Source organism: Argiope bruennichi, chromosome 1 (genome assembly GCF_947563725.1).
Source record: "Argiope bruennichi chromosome 1, qqArgBrue1.1, whole genome shotgun sequence".
In the NCBI taxonomy this organism is placed as follows: Eukaryota; Metazoa; Arthropoda; class Arachnida; order Araneae; family Araneidae; genus Argiope; species Argiope bruennichi.
In genome coordinates, this window is record NC_079151.1 from 114,987,543 (window position 1) to 115,005,268 (window position 17,726).

At 27.4% G+C, this 17,726-nt stretch overlaps 1 protein-coding gene across 1 annotated transcript in view; it reads right to left on the bottom strand.

Moving 5' to 3' along the window:
• Positions 1 to 17,726, bottom strand: part of LOC129963433 (kynureninase-like) — an 86,793-nt gene that overhangs the window by 28,471 nt on the left and 40,596 nt on the right. The window contains exons 2-5 of the mRNA XM_056077797.1: positions 16,584 to 16,769; positions 13,305 to 13,428; positions 5,845 to 5,927; positions 4,258 to 4,319 (exon numbers count right to left, since the gene is read on the bottom strand). Of these exons, the coding sequence (XP_055933772.1) occupies positions 4,258 to 4,319; positions 5,845 to 5,927; positions 13,305 to 13,428; positions 16,584 to 16,769 (455 nt within the window). The remainder of the gene's footprint in view (positions 1 to 4,257; positions 4,320 to 5,844; positions 5,928 to 13,304; positions 13,429 to 16,583; positions 16,770 to 17,726) is intronic.

The window sequence follows — 17,726 nt, forward strand, 5'->3', positions numbered from 1 at the left end:
GTAAATCGCAACCCTGTATTTTCTAACACAGGTGTAGACTTTTGCGGTCCATTTTTCATAAGGTACAAAAATCAAAGAAAGGGTAATTTGCATAAGGTGTATGTAGCTATTTTCGTTTGCCTAATTACTAAGGCTATACATCTTGAAATAGTTTTTGACTTGACATCACAAGCATTTATTGCTTGCTTGAAAAGATTCTTCTCACGTCGAGGGAAATGCTCACCTTTATTTAGTGATAATAGTAAAACCTTTATAGGAGCCAACAAAGAATTGAAAAAACTCGCTTCACTTGTTAATTTTCCTGATGAAAATTTTTCCAAGTTTTTGGCAATGGAAAATATCTCCTGGAAATTTCTTCCCCCTCGGGCTCCAAATTTCGGAGGACTCTGGGAGTCTGGAGTTAAGTCCTTCAAGCATCATCTAAAAAGAACTGTTGCTGATGCAAAATTATTTTATGAGGAATTTTTAACTGTTATTACTCAAATAGAAGGCATCCTAAACTCAAGACCTATTTCACCTTTATCTTCCGATGCTTCGGACTTAGAACCAGGCCATTTTTTAATAGGCAGGTCCATAAATTCTATCCCAGAGCCTTCAGTAATAAATGAACTAGACAGTAAATTAACCCGTTGGCAAAGACTGACAAAAATAGTAGAACAAATCTGGAAACGCTGGTCGATTGACTATCTAAATCATTTGCAAGACCGAAAAAAATGGCGATTTTCAAAAAATAATATTAAGGAAAATGATATGGTTATACTAAAGGAGGATAACCTTCCACCTTTTAAATGGTGTCTTGGAAGAATAAGCCAAGTTATTCCCGGACAGGAATTCGTGTTGCAATTGTCAAAACTAAAAATGGTCATTTTAAAAGACCAATATCTAAAATTTGCCTCCTACCCATTCAGACTTGATTTTCTAATCTGTACATAAAAAAAAAAAAAAAAAAAAAACTGTATATTATTCTGAACATATTCAAAATTACCGCCTTGTTGGCGCCTTTTGTAAGGAATGTAGCAAACCTACGCTGACTTGGCTTCAGCGATAAAATTATTGTAACCCTGCTGACATGGGATCAGTTTCAAAAACAGTTTCGTACTGAGGAGTTCGTTGCGGGGTCGTTGCACCTCGATGAAATAAAAGGTTGGCTTTCGAATTGTCGTTTGATTTTTAAAAGAATACAGTCCACTTATTAAAAAATTGAATGAACCAGCTTAACTTATGGTAAATTTGTACCAGTCCCTATTACTGCACAAAGTCAGGTTTGACTGTGTATATACTTGGGGTTCCTTTTTTGTATCTGTTGAAATGAAATTTGGCACAGAACTAAAGTTTTATTAAAGATAACACTTACAAAATTTCATTTATCTAAATTTGTTTTTTAAGTTATCGTGTTTACATGTATTTGAAAGCAGATCGACAAACGGTCAACCATTAGTCGGATTTGATACAAAATTATATAAGAATCTACATTTTAGTTGCTAAATCTTAAATCGATTAATTATTATTATTTTTTTTTATGATTACAATACTTTCCTTGTATATTTTGTTTATGAAAAAATAAAAAATAAATAAAAAAAAACACCAGGAAAAGAAAATTTTAATTTGTAAAATTAAATTTAACATACTTATGATACAGAAGCATATAACTACTAGAAGACCATGTCATGGTTAGCAAATGGGCAACCGCCTATAGGCTTTGCAAATTTGTTGAGTCCATGAAACTTCGATTTGCTTTTGCTATAATTTACTATTCTTCGATAATTCAATCTTCAGTTTCCATTTGATTAAAAATTGATTATTATTTGATTATATTTAAACTAAAATCAAATGTTTTAAATTTCAAAATATTATTTTAATAATTATTTTTCCATATTCTCAAATTCATTTGCAAATCAAGGATTATTTTTTTTTTGTAATTATCTGATTGATTCTGAAATTAACAGTTCTAGGAAATCTCGAATTTCAATATTTAGAATGTTTTTAAAGAAATTTCTGCAATTTTTAAAAAAATATTTTCTTTAAAATTATTTTTTAAAAATGAACAAATAATTTTTTTTTTTTATAATCGGCATATTGAAACCTATTTTCTTGAAAGTGATCTACAATGAAATGTTTTAGCATTTTAATATTTCTCACTATTTGTTATTAAAAACCTCTTACATAAACATATTTTTATTAATTTAATATAACATGAATTTTGATAGGAATATTGATTTTCAAAGGGCCTTCAATCTGTATTAACCAAAGGCCTTTTCGGAGCTTAATCTGGCTTTGCATAAGGTTTATATATTATATATATGCATAAAGGTTTATATGTAATTTGAATGTTTCTGTACGTACCTTACTTTACCTTTTGCTTTGAAAGATTAAATCGTTTGCATATGATAAGGTCCCGTAGATGTTTTATGGCAATCAACTATACATTGTAGCATAAATTGCTGATCTATATGCTTAAAATATTTTTTTTCATGCATAGAAGTTGTTTCTTCATCAACAAGTATACAATTCTAAACTCCTCTAATCTATAAAGACACCACTTAACCAGGAATACACCTGACAGCGCAAATTAGCACAATGTTGTTTCGGAAAACGCACGAGAGAAACGAGAAGAGAATAAGCTGTGACTTCAATGACGCGGTTCATTGCTTCACGTGGTAGCCTCTTCTATTGGAAAGCATAAAGGATACTGATCACGTTGTCACTATTATTTTCTAATTTCGATATTTTCTACTTTTTCTTTCTCCAAAAAACTTATCTGGATAGTTACAGATTCGTATAATTCACTATAGGAGTTCTATCGCATATTCTATATTATCGCCGAAATCAAAGCCATGCGAATTTTAAACACGAATGTAACTATTGATAAAAATTGCCTCTTTTTTTTATTGAGAAAATATATAAGCATAAATCTGAAGCAAAAGTAAGAATATAAAAAGCTATAACATTTTATAAAGATAGTTAGCTTTTTAGGCTTATCGGTTCATTTTATATTTCAGTGGGTACAATTCTGCATATCAAACACTGTAAGACATTGGAATAAATAACGTGGATGGTAGCCTTCTGGTAGAATAAAAATGAATTAAAATTTTAAATTCTCATTAATCAATGATACTATTATCTTGAATTTTGAGAAACTATTGATTAAAGAAATGGGCAATACTTAGTCAACAACCACTATGGACACTATTTTATTTTTCTCATGCATTCTGTTTATATTTATTTTCCCCCTATTTTTTCTATTTAATACTTGATATACTATTGTTTAGCTTTCCGATGGTTTTTTATTATAAATGAATTCAATTGTTCAGCCCTCGATGTTGTTAATTAGTAAGGTATTTTTTGTGCTTTTATTATGTATGGGCTATTTCGCAGCTGCCTACTCGTTTGGCTTCAACTTGGATGGGATTTGAATTTTTTTTTATAAAGATTGTTGTATCGGACAAAAATTCTTTATAAAACAGTTACGGATATGATTGAGATTTATAATCCTTTTTGAGTAAATAATTTAACTTGGACAATGTGAATTGTGGTAAAATTCTCCTGGATCAAGATCTACAATTTTCATCGAATTTATCGGATTTAATTTAGAATTCATTTATTGAAATTTTGAATGAAACAACTAGAAAAAAAAATGAAATTCAGAAGAGAAAGTATCCCATTTTCGTAATTTTGGCTATAATGAAACAAAAATTAGGATAAAAAACAGATACATTATGACAGATACTTTTTGTCTTAATATATTGAAATTAGTTCTCGCAATAATATGGCACTTTTAATGCCATGACTCACGTCTGTTATTCGTATATTCTGTCTTATTGGATGACCACTTATTTTCTAAGTTATAATTATAATATAAAAGGAGTAATTTAATCAAATATTAATTATAAATCACAGGAGTGTGCCAAATGGATTGATAACAGCCGATATAAATCTAAGTATAAAATAGCCCAGCGATAGCAGCTATTAATCTAAGCATAAAAAAGAGTTCAGGGCAGTTAAAAAAACAATTTTCAAAGTATTTAAACAAACAAAGTATTTAATAGGAAAGTATATTTGATTTAATTAAAAAAAGTGCAAAATAATGAATATATAAATTTATTAATTTTACTTCAAAATTGAAGATGGGTTTTTCACTCGTTTATTTAGACTGAGATACTAAGATGCTAAATATAAACAAAACTTTTTCTTTCATGATTTTGGCAACAAAAGTGAAATTTTCTTGTTCAATGAAATTTATAATAGTAGCCATCTTACCAAAAATAATTGAATGTTTACGGTCAATCCATTCATACCAGCAACTTCTTCGGGTAGAGCACCTTAAAAACATAAAAAAAAATGATATAAAATAAGAAATAGCATTAAATACAAAGTCCTTTCAAATTCTATTGTAATATATATATATATATATATATATATATATATATATATATATATATATATATATATATATATATATATATATATATATATATATATATATATATATATATATATATATATATATATATATATATATATATAATATAATATAATATATAAAAATAAATATAAAATATATATATATAAATAAGTTTACATTAAAATGTTTATTGGAAACCTGAAATAGGAATAGGATGAATTAAAAAACAAAATCAAATTTAGTGGAGATTTTATCATTAAATCATTGCCAAAACAGGCGTTAAATTTATTTTAGCATATTAAATCGCCCACAAAGTAATAGAAAATTCGATGGAAATGTTTTGTTATCAAATATTTATTATTACACTACAGTGTTAACGGTTGAATCAGAGGAAGCTTAACAAAATATATATATAAAATAAATATATACTGAATTTAAATATAGCAAGTTCAAAGAATATCGAAAATCTGTTCATCATTCTTGATTATAAGAAGAAATAATGGTTATAAAATATAAATGTAATTTGATTTCAGCAGAATTTTGAAATTAAATCATGATACATACTCCATCAGACATCAATAAAAATTCATTCTGAAATTGTTCTGTGGTGCAATATTAGAATTTACTTTATATTACCAAATATCAAACTATGACAAAATATGAACTCCAGCTGTTTGCTAAGTTGGCCCTTCAGTAGTCGGTATTCTATCGTTTTCAAAAAAGTGAAAAAGAAAAGTTACTGCATGCAGGTGCTGCTATGATATAAACAGATTTTTATAAAGTTCATATTATTTATATATAATATTTTGTACGATAAAAATAAAATTGGTTTCTAAAATGCGTTTTTAAATGAATTTCTATTAATCTGAGCTTTTCGTTAGCCTATACCCAGAGTTTATATTTTAAATAAAAAATAATCTTTTAAAATATATTTTGATAAGAAATAACGAAGCAGAATTGTTAATGAATTTTGCTAAAGAGTAAATTATTCTACATCAGATCAACTGCACCAGAAATCTTTAAAATATGAATATATTTCATAGCAAAGTGTTTTTTTCTTGCTGTTTAAATAGTATATATTTTATCTTAAGATCTTGATCTTGAACCTGTCCTACTGGAGGAAAGAAAAAATGAACGCAAACATTTACGGCGTCATTGATGGGAATTCATATTTTTTTCTCTTACATAACAAAACAACCTGTTTTTGTTTCACTTGGACTTACGATAGCTGGAAAAACAAGATATATACCAATATCTCTGATTTTTATCTTGAATGAAAAATATATGTCAATAACAACATTAAAAGTTTATTTTTGGAGAAAAAAAATGTTGGAAAAACTTGAATGTGTTCGCACTCTTAAGACACAAACAATCAGAAAAAGTGACAACAGACCAGATTGATTTTTTGATACAGTCTTCTTCAAGCTTCTTTAGATATTTACCTACTAAATAAGCCATGTTTTCTTTTAAAGGTTTGTCACAGAATGCAGCTGGGAGATTTCCGCTGAAATGGCATTCCACACCTCTGAAAAGACATAGATGAAAATTTCTGTAAAGTTTTCTGATAATGCAATATAATCATATAGTACTACTTTCTTAGCACAACAAACAAAATACAAAATTTGATTTAAGCTATTAATTGCCATGGGTTTGCGTAATATGATCATCGAATAACAGCGTTTTTATAATATTATGTCCTTCCTAGACGTTGTAAATGGCAACATGGATAATATTTAGAATCAATAAATATTGCAGTTCTCAATAAAATGAATATTATCACCATTCCTTAACATTAAAAGCTACAATTAAATAGATATAGAAAAGAGTCAAAGAGTTAAACAAAATAAATATGAGGATTATTTTAAAATATTCCTTTCTCTGTATTCAATTGAATAAACTTAAAATTTTTCTTATGATGTCTTCCTTGTCCAAAAAATTCCGCAATACTATTTTTGGAAGAAACATTTTCTCTCCAACGACAAATATATCAATACTTATAAAAAGCTGTGTGTGTGTGTGTGTGTGTTCGTTTGTTCCAGAAAGTTTGAGCTACAGCTATCCCATTTGACACATGCTTACTTTGGAGGGTAGGAATCTACAAATAAAATGAAATTTTAATTAAAAATTAAACTGTATTCTCAGGGATTTACACCGTAAAATATGATAGCACAAAAACGATTTCAAATCTTAAAATTAATTATACTAATTTGATGATCATAAAAAATTTTCTTAAATTTTGCCAATTAAATTTTTTTGCTTAATATTCAAAAATGGATTACATTTCTGCTTTGAAATTGAATTTTCATTGTTTTATCAAATATTTGATAACTCAATATTTTTCCCATTTTCGAAAGTTAAAGAAGAAAAATGGCACACTGAACGAGACCGATCATTAGACTTCTGTCCCGTTCATTGCATTATATTTTTGAAGAAATGTACGAATCAGAAAATTGAATAGAATTTTAAGTGTTTTTTTTTGTTGGTAGAAGAATTTCATTCTTTTACACACTAAACAGATGTGTAAAATACAGTCAAATTTCTTGTATAGTTTTTTTTTTTGACGAAATATCCATTTACTTTTCAAAAGAAAGGAGTTTATAAAGTCACTTATATTATAACTGTTATTTTCAAAGAATTTTTAAAATCAAGGTCGGTAAAAGCTCGAGAAGAATTCATCTCCATATTTTGAAGCGAATGAAAAAAGAAAAAAAAACTGACTGAATTACTAAGTAAAACAAAATAAAAACGAGACACGTGGAAATTAAAACAAAATAAAGCTGCATAGGACACGTGGAAAATATATTATTTAAAAGTACATCTTCCTGCTGACATAAGAAATCACTATTATATAAAATTTTCGTCAAGAGAAACTCGTTTCGGCAACTAAATAAATGTATTCTTTTTATTTTAATATTCAGTACTCAGTTACGACTGATTAAATATGAGATGTAAAGTTCCCTAGAGAAATTTCATGTATAAAAATGTAAATTAATGAGGTGAAGAATTAGATTTTATTTTCGTTAAAGAGTGATATTTATTCAGTTTATATTAAAGATTTTAATCCGTTTTTAACACTTTTCATGTGCACCTTGTTCATGTGCAGATCGTTTGATGCACCTTGATTAAGTTTGCTACAATGATGGATTAGCACAAATGTGAGCTAGTGCCTTAAGAATGATTTTAGAATTCAAATTAGCAATTAATAAATTTCAGGTGGTAAATTCGGGATTCTTTTTTTGCCTGTTTCGGCAAATATTCATCAAGTAATTTGATCGCAGAATAATGATTTTTTTGAAAATTATTAAATCTGAAACCTGTTTTTTTTCTAATTTGTGTAACTTGAGCATGCGTATCGCTTTCTCAGTTTTTACCTTTTTTTACATATTTGTTGATTTTTTTTCCATTAACATTTGAGCTATTCAGAGCGTTAAAGTTACATTGATACAAATCACTTAAAAAGCTGAATTTAAAACTGCAACCAACCCATCGTTTTCAGTTCAACTCCTATTAAATTTTATCTTTTCCTGAGCCTGTTAAATTTCGATCTAAAAAATTCATATTCCTAATTAATAAAGTTAGAGTATTTTTTGCTTCCAAATAACAAGGTATCTTTACGATACGTTAATCTCTGGGAAAAGCATCGGGATTGGTGTCCCCAATCTCGCATACCCTCTCATAAAGGTGTCATCCCTGAGAATGCCTTGCATGGTATTGGTGTACAATAGTTACGAAATAATAATTTTTGGCATGAATTTAGTATTTTGACTGAATCTATCGTGTCATTCTTAGTGAATTTTATGGAGACTAATCCCTGGCAAGCGGTTAATAGTAACCAAAAAACGAATTTGTATTTTAGACACGTTTTTGTCAATCGAATGAAATAAAAATTTGACACAAAACTGCAATTGTAATCACAAAATTCCTTACCAAATTTGACATATTTAAGTCATTATGTTTTTCAATTATCGCTTTTACATATTTTTGAAATTTCTTAATGGATTTGCTTCAAAACTTGTCAGGTGTCTGTACTTTGATGTTAAATCTGTGTACTGAATTTTATCTATCTAGTTCTCGTCGTTTAATAATTATTGTCTTAACTTATATTCGAACAGCCAGATAGACGGACTTTTTTTAAGCAGATTTTACTCAAAATTTGATAGAAATCTGCAAATTTAGTGTAAAGACTGTATAATCATCTGTCTAGTTAGAAGTGTTTTTGAGTTATATTTGTCATAGACTGAGGATAATTTTACAAAAATGTGTTTTTGAACTTTGGGATGTCTAAAATATGGATATTCGTCAAAATTTTGAGTTCGAATTTTTGAGGATTTCTGTTTCTTCTCTATACTACGTCTACGAGAAAGTAAAAACGCGACTTGCATCATCGTAACTTTTACCGTCCATTTTATGCACCAAATTATTATTATTAATAATTATTGTCCCGAAAAGAGAAATTCTACTTTCATAATGAATATTGCAAGAGTTTATCACGTGCTTCCGTATTTTTATTTTCTTTATTTTGTTCTTCCATATTTTGTTTCGAAGGTATTTTATTGTGCGCTTCGGAATTGTTTCTCTTTAAGATTTTTACGTTTATAATCAGATTAAATAAATCTTTACTTTGACAATGATCACTTGTTTCATTAAAAAAAAAAACTGAGTTTCGAATCATGCCCTCAAAGGAGCATGTTGTCACAAGAATGCAAATAAGAGCATTCGAAATGGAAGAACAAAACGGAAGAAATTGGATAGATGCTAAAAAGAATGCAATTCGAAAGCATCTAGAAATTACGTAAAGCGAAAACGTAGGCTTGAAATGAATCTAAATGGAAAACTGACAGCTGGCACAGAGAAATTAATTAAATTTAAGAGTTTTATTTTTGAATGATGACACTGAGAGATAACTTTGTACTTTGCACATTGTGCAATAAAATATGAGTGTCATAACAATAATTCAAATTTTTCTCATAAATCTAGAAGCATTGTGAGTAAAAGATAGATATAGAATATTTTTTCAATTTCTGGTGTGAAAATGCGGCTTATAGGGTCATCAAGTATAAGTTGCAGTAATAGTAAACTGCAACTGACATTTATTTCGTCTTCTTATTGTTTCATACATGCATACTTGATTTACCTATAAGCACTAGTTTTCTGTGAAAGAACATCTATCTATGTGCTGTGCTGAATTAACAGTTCGTCATATTTTGATCAAACACCCAATTTTTTCTTCATTCATTATATGTAACTTCCAGAATTGCTGGGAAAGAATTACCATCCAAACATTTTATAATTTTTAAATGATATGCTTCATTTACCATATAACTACAACACTTTCCAATTTTTAATTGCTGTTTTTAATACACAAAGCTCATCTTTCGTTTAGATTCTTGTTTTAGCTGTTTTATTTTAGTATATCCGTAAGTATAATTTTATACAATGTTTAAAAATTTAACTATGTTCTGCTTTATCATATAAATGGAGCAGTATGGCCAGAAATGACCCGTGTGCAAATGAACTATACATCCACCTACTTACTCTGTCTTTATAGTCATTTATGAACCTATGAAATGTCCATTTACAGGAGGAATTTAAGAGTCAAAAACTGTTTGAATTCTTGTCTGATTTTTGAAATTTATTTTTGAACTGAATTTTTGTCAAAATCTCAAAAGGGGTATATGAAAAAAATTTGGACTCCGAGCAGCAGCTGGTTACCCGCCGATTTAATTAATATCAACAAATGAATCTTTTAGAACAAATTTTTTAACTCTGAAGTAGCAAAGAAAATAGAGATTGGTATAATGAAACTTGACAAATTGAGGGATCCATAAATATGAATGAAAAAAAAGTTAATTAAATTAATCAAAATAATTAATTAATTTTAAGAACGAGAATAAAGAGAAACGATGATTTTAAACCGGAACTGGAGAAACAAATTTGTTTGTAACATTTATTATTTTAATAAGCAATACGAAAAAGAATTATATATTATAAAATCAAGGAAACTAATGTGATTTAAGAAATACTTATGATAAAGAATGAATCTGGCCAGAAGATTTTATCAAGGGTTATCATTATGCTGGGATTCAAATCAGGGATTTTTTTTTTCTTTTTGGAGCCAAATCTTCGTTCAAAACACTGAACTCTGGTGGCATAATATTGATTCAAGATTGACGCTCCAAAGGAGCAAGAATTCGATATAATATAGAATCTTTGGAAATTTGAGGTTATCATATTTTCCGGAACCTCTCAATTTCATAAGATTTTCGGGTCACCAGAGGTCACTTCTTCGAACGAAAGTCCATACAAAGAAAAAGTTCTTAGTTTGAAATTATTGCCTGAAGAGAATTCTTGATAAAATTTCTAGATAAGATTAAATTTTATTCTTTTTTTAATCTTATCTTAACTATTTATTGATTCAGATTGCATTCTTGGATTTTTCCAAGAATTGCATTCTTGGATTTTTCCAAGAATTGCATTCTTGGATACTTCTTTAGACAATTTCATTTGTGTTTTAGATGTAGCAGCATTTTTCCCACTCTAAACACAAAGTTTTTCTAATAATTTATTCAGTATTAGCTTTATTTCAAATGGTTTGCTGATCATTCATTATAAACGGATAAACGAGAATTTTAATAAAAAGTGATAAATATAATTAAAATGTTAATAATTTTAAAAATAATAAATTTAATAAATAAGCAAACATTTGCAATAAGTGCATACACAATTGATAAATTGGAATGCAACGATTGTGTAAGAAAACATAAAAATTAATGATTATATTTACTTTAAAATTCCAGAGCTTTCTTAAAATTGAAAAATGTTTTATTGGATTTTTGTATAATTTTTTATTTAATACATTGTTGCATTTAGATTACCTATGTTCCTTTGTATTAATATGCAGCACAGATTATATGTCTGACCAAACATTTACAGTTTATCAGTACAAGTAAATGGCGAATATGTACCAAACATTTGCAGTAACTTTAGCTTAAATTTAAACATTTGCAGTTTGTCAGTTCAATGAATGGCGAAAATTCATCCAATTAAAAAAAAACTAATCAAATACAAAGAAAATATTCTATTCAGAAATATAGATTGTATTCTAATAAAAAATGTAGAAACATTTTTCAAAAAATGCCTTTTAAAAAATGCGGGTCATAACGCACGACTTCAAGGTAGAGTAAAGCTACATTAAATTGTTGAAAAATTTTACCAAATCTTTAAGATTTTTTTGGTGCTTGTAAATAGTGTGAAAAAAATCAACTTTTCAATAAAATTTATCGAATCACTTATGAATAAACAAGATGTTATTTTTAAATCCTGCTTTTGGTTCGCTATGAAACGTTTAAGAGAAGTAACTTTAGGGAGAACTTATTGTATGAAAAGTGGTTAAGAATTAAAAGAACTTAAGGTAAGATTTGATCTCTTGATTAACAAAGATTTCATTTGCCGAGAAATAAATAATAAATGTCTATAAAAATATCTATAAGATGTATAAACTTTACAGATCCATATAAGATGAAGCTAAATAAAATGGATATCTAGTTTTCCAAAATTTTGTGGGAATTCTTTTTTTTTTTCCTTCATAGAAAAACAGACGGCTATCCATTCTAGAATATATTCTGAATATGATAATTTCTTTTAATAAAATATACTTAAATATTCTACTTTTTCTAAACTATAATTTTAACACATAAACCATGATTAGACGAACAATAATCGTAATGTAATATGTATATGTTAGACATCTAATTTTCATTTGAACTCTGGATTTGCAAGAATAATGTTTGGATTTATAACCTTGATGCCATATTTGAACAGAAAAATATACACCAAAGAATGCTTAAAAGTGACAAATTTATATTCACAGCAATTTGATCAAACTGTATGCCTTATGTGAAGAAAATATCGAAATTCGAAGAAATAAAGGAGATTGTTTAAAAAAATTAATTCGCTTTATGTAAGTAATAAGTACAAAAAATGCGCTCCATTTTCAAATCTTGGAAATATTAGCGGAAGGAAATATGTGCCCTATTGCAATGCATTCTACTCAATTAATATACTTGACTCGTATTTTCTGTATTTAACAGAATATTTTTATTTACGCAATTTCTTTTTTGTTTAAAAAAGATGTATATTTATCAAGATAATTATTAACTAAATACATTAACATAAACTAAAATATATATGTTAATAATCAATATTCATTAACTGTGAATATAAAATTATGTTTGTTATTAGCTGAAAAAATTAATTTCGCTTCAAAATACATTCAGTTTTATTTCTTTCTTCAATAAGCGTAATTTCGGCATTTTTACAAATTTTATAAAGTGGCATTAAAACCTTCCATAAAATATCTCAAAATTTTTTGAAAGATTTACTTTTGGATATAGGCAACATGATGTGAATTTTCGAAGCTAAAAAGTAACTGAAACTTGATAAATGATTTAAATTTAATAAAAAAATTTAAAAAATTTGAGCATTATTTTACATAAAATAAGTAAAAAAAAAAAAAAAAAAAAAAGGAAATTTTAAGAACAGAGTTTGAATGCTAATTCTCTATTTCTCTAAAGAAGCAAAAAATTAATCATGAAATTTCTTCGTAACATTCAGGCTAATTTTTTTTCTATGTTTAAATCAATCCTTGTTTTTCTTTCCTCTTACAAAAAATATTCGAAAGTATTTTAAAATTCATTAAAATTGTGGTTTTTAGTAATTTGAATTGAACAATTGAAGTGAGCACATTTCACGGTTTTTAAATAAAACATAAAAAACACCCTTTAAAATTAAAAAACAAACTTGGAATTTGACGATGGGAAATAGATTTTGAAATATTATTTTTAAATTGATTTAGTTAAAATGACTTTACAGAAAAAAAAATTTCTTTTTGTCATGTACTTACTTTTCCGCCCAATTTTTTAAGACATTTTCAACGGAAGTTTCAATTGATTTCAATTGCAGTCCTAAGGAGTGGCCACAAAAATAAATCGAATCTTCATCTTCGTCAAGCAAACTGTTGGGATCAACTGCAAAAAAGAATTTAAATATTGATTGCAATCATCTGTTAAAGAGATCAAAAATTATGTTAACAAATTTAAATTATAAGTTTGATTAATAAGAAAGGAAAAAAAATAATCAATTATTCTGAGTTCTATTGACTATCGATTTTTTTATTAAATACCAGCTCAGATGCAACGCTTGGAAATAAATTCAATAGCAATCTTAACAGCAAAAAATAAACAAGTTATCACGCGAAAATCGCAGAAGTAGCAGGAAATATCGGTGAAGATAACGGGATTAGTGATTGGTCAAATTATCGCAGTCAATTATTAGACGAAGTGATTATTTCTATTAGATGAAATATGCCGAAAAATTGAATTGTCTTAAATTAAAGAATATTTTCTTGGTTTCTTACTATAATTATATTTTTATATAAGACAAATTTGATATTCAGGTGCGATCAAATTTGCAGCTGAAGCAAGATCATTGGAAAATACCTTCTTGCCTAGTTTGTGAATGTTGCTCTTAAATCCTGTAGTAAATCAGCTATGATGGATTCAATATCATGCCTTTCAGACGCATGCTTTCTTCTTTCCCTCTTGTGGTACTTTCAAGCTGATAAATCTTGCCAATTTTTGCAAATAGGTGCTAGAGTCAGAGAAGTGGTCAGAAAATTCAATTGTGGTAAGCTAATTGTTCCACTATATTCTTTTTAATAAAAGAAATATTCATATCAATTCATTAAATTGGGTTTGTTTAACTATTTTAGGGCTATTTTATAGCAAATTTAGCACTTTTGAAGAGCTTCCTCCACATGCTCTGCCCTGAATCAGCAGTTGTATGGCATGGAATTCTGCTTTCTCCTCACCACAGGATTTAAAGAGAACCAATCCAGAGACACACAGATCTGCTTTATAATTAGCGAGGCTCTTAAAATCTGAATCATTTCATCAAATGATTAAACTCTCAAAAGACAAGACCAAACATTTATTCTAAGGAAGATTGATTTTGCTTATTTGTATGGCTTAGGGACTTCAAAACTAAAATTAAATTGAATACTTAGCCTAAAGACTTGCACAGTAAATAGTTTTTTATAAAGGATAATCTTTCTTAATTCTATTAAGTGTAATATGCTTGACTAAAAGTAGATGTTTGAGAAGTTTAAGATAATGTGTGGTTAGAGTACAGAAATATATACCTACTTCGGTTAAATATTAAAGCATAAATAAAATATAGGAGCAAAAAATTTGTCGATTTTAAAGTGTAAACCGACTGATCACAGCGAAACTTTTTTTGTCAAAAGCACACATTTGTTTCAGATTTTATATTTGTATATTTCAAATAATTATGAAAAACATAAGGGCCAATCCTCCCAATTCCAATCACTTGTTCAGTTTCTATAATATTTATTTTACATGGAAGTTCCTGATAATCTAGATATATTATTAAAGTTGCCTATTCTTGAAATGAAATGTTTTTTGAGAGAATCTCAAAATAAATAAATGAATAAAATCACTGCACATTCTGCATGGAAAAAAATAACGACACAGTTTGCCAGTACCTACCACTAAATAAATGTCAACAATTTTTATTTCAAATGAAAGTTAACGACATCTAGATAACATCAATAGTTACTTGTTCCCTGTCACCACAGTTTTCTAGAGAAGTCTCAAACCTCCACAACTGGACCTATTTCGCAAACAATTTCTCCAAACAAAATCAAATATGACGTTCTATGTTTATTATGCAAGAAATATAATTACATGCACAACAAATGTAAACATTTGGGGTGTAATAAATATAAATAAGTTTATTACACACTAAATGAAAGAATTATAATTACAATAATAATTCTTTCATTTGGCGTTTTGAAATGTAGTGCATCAAATTTGGCTTATAGTACTATATTTATTATGATAGGAAACAGTTGGTTGCCAAATGCGAATAGTCAACATTGATTTAGAAAGCAGTCAGGTTCTATATCATGATAATCTAAAAATTAGATGAATACTCGATTTTCATACATGTCAGTTTATATTTCAACATGATTCTTTTTCAGTATCATGACTGACAAGTCGCCTTTGGCGATTAGCTAATTCGCTGAGAATATTGATTATATTTATTTTCTTTTAAATATTTTGGGTATATTTTCACGCAGTATTACACCAAACTATCAGACATTAAAGCCGTGCTATTTTAACTGTTTTTATATGCTCTGTCTATTGAATATATGAACTTTTCTGCTGAAGATTTGTCCTTTGATGTCATAACACTATTAAAAAAGCCACTTTCCTGTTCAATAAGCTTCTAATATTCGAAGTATTGTAACTTCACTGTTTTATTCTTCACGTAAATTTCACAGATAATTAACAGAATTTTTCTTCTTTAGCTTTCCTAAATGGGAGAAATGTGATTAAATGTTTGATGAAACAATGAAAACTGAATTTCAGAGCAACCAAGTAATATATTGGTGAAAATAATATATATTTTATTGAAAATATATATAATACTTAAAAACTGACGATTAATATCATTAAAAAGATATTTTTTCCCCCAATTTTTTAAGATGCAAACATCACTTTTGTGCTATCGTATTTTCAGAAGTTATGGAGAAAAAAATTGTAAAAATTTCATTTAATATTTAATTAAAATTTCCAAAAAAACGACACTCTGAGTTTCAGATTCATACCCTTCAAAATATGAAATTACCAAATGTGGTAACTGTAGGTCAAACCGTTTTGGTCTATACAGCGCGCGCACACACACGCTCACGCTTACACTTACACTTACACTTATATCCCAGCACCGTTAAATTGCTTCTTGTATAGACGTTAAATCATTACAAGCAAAGTTCGAATTTTCAACATTAAAAAATACGTGAACTATACTTTTGGGATTATTTTGCTGTTTGAATACTTCAGTTTTAAAAGCATGTATGAAAATATAATGTAAATATAACATGCATGAGTATAGAAACTTGCATGAAAATAGAATGTAAACATATATGAAAATATAACATGTAGGAATATATAAACATATATGAAAATATAATGTAAATATAACATGTAGGAATATATAAACATATATGAAAATATAATGTAAATATAACATGTACGAATATATAATGTAAATATAATACGAATGAATATATAAACATGTATGAAAATATAATGTAACTCACCACCATTCAAATATTTTTTCTTCGGGTAATAGAAACGTTTACGGAAATCTCTCAAAGGATCCTCTTTGTCCAACTGTCTTGCAAATTCTTCCGAATCCACATCAAGAACCCACGATTTGGACTTTCTCTGGAAGTCATTGAAGAGAATATTGTTCAACAGCGCTTCGGATGAGGAGCAAATATTTCCTGGAAAATAAATGAACATCGGTAACTTTAACTTATTTCACAGACATTAAAATGTACCACAATATTTCAGAAGAAATCAACATAATTCAATATCATATTTTTATATATTCACATCAGAATTTAATTAAGAATTTCAAAGAAATCTCGAACATCAAGAAATGGAAAATTAATTCCAAATTCTAATCTTAGAATTCAGATCAAACTTTGATGAATTGCTCGTTATTTTGCGTTAAATTTCTATCATTACCAACAATCAACTCATAATTACTTATTAAATAAATTACAATACATAAAACAAAAAGTATTCAGTTACAATCACTAAAGTAAATGCTATCAAATGCAAACGATAAAATTAAAGAGTTTCCACAAATAACGAATTTCGTTTTTAATAAACATTGTAAAAATATTTCGGAAACCTTTCTTTAAAAAATTAAAAATGCTAAAAAAAATTACACAATTTTAGACTAAATCAACATAATTCCAATATTATATAATATATTCATCTTTTCTAAATAGCAACAAAAGGATAAAAGATTTTCTAATTTTAAACTGAAATTAAAAGCTTCAGAATAAACTATGATGAATTATATGTTATTTTGTATTAAATTTCTGTCTTTGCCAACAATAAATTTGCAATTATATATTAAACAAATTACAATACAAAAAAAGAAGAAATATTTAATTACAATAATTAAAATAATACAAATTCTGAATGCAAATTTCGAATGCAAACGATAACATTAAAATGTTCTCACAAATGCAAATAACGAATTTCATTTATGTTGTCGAATGTAAACGATAAAATTAAAAAATTCTCACAAATAAAAATAGCAAATTTCATTTATGTTATTGAATGCAAACGACAAAATTAAAAAGTTTTCACTAATACAAATAACGAATTTCATTTATGCTATCGAATGTAAACGATAAAATTAAAAATGTTATCTCAAATAAAAA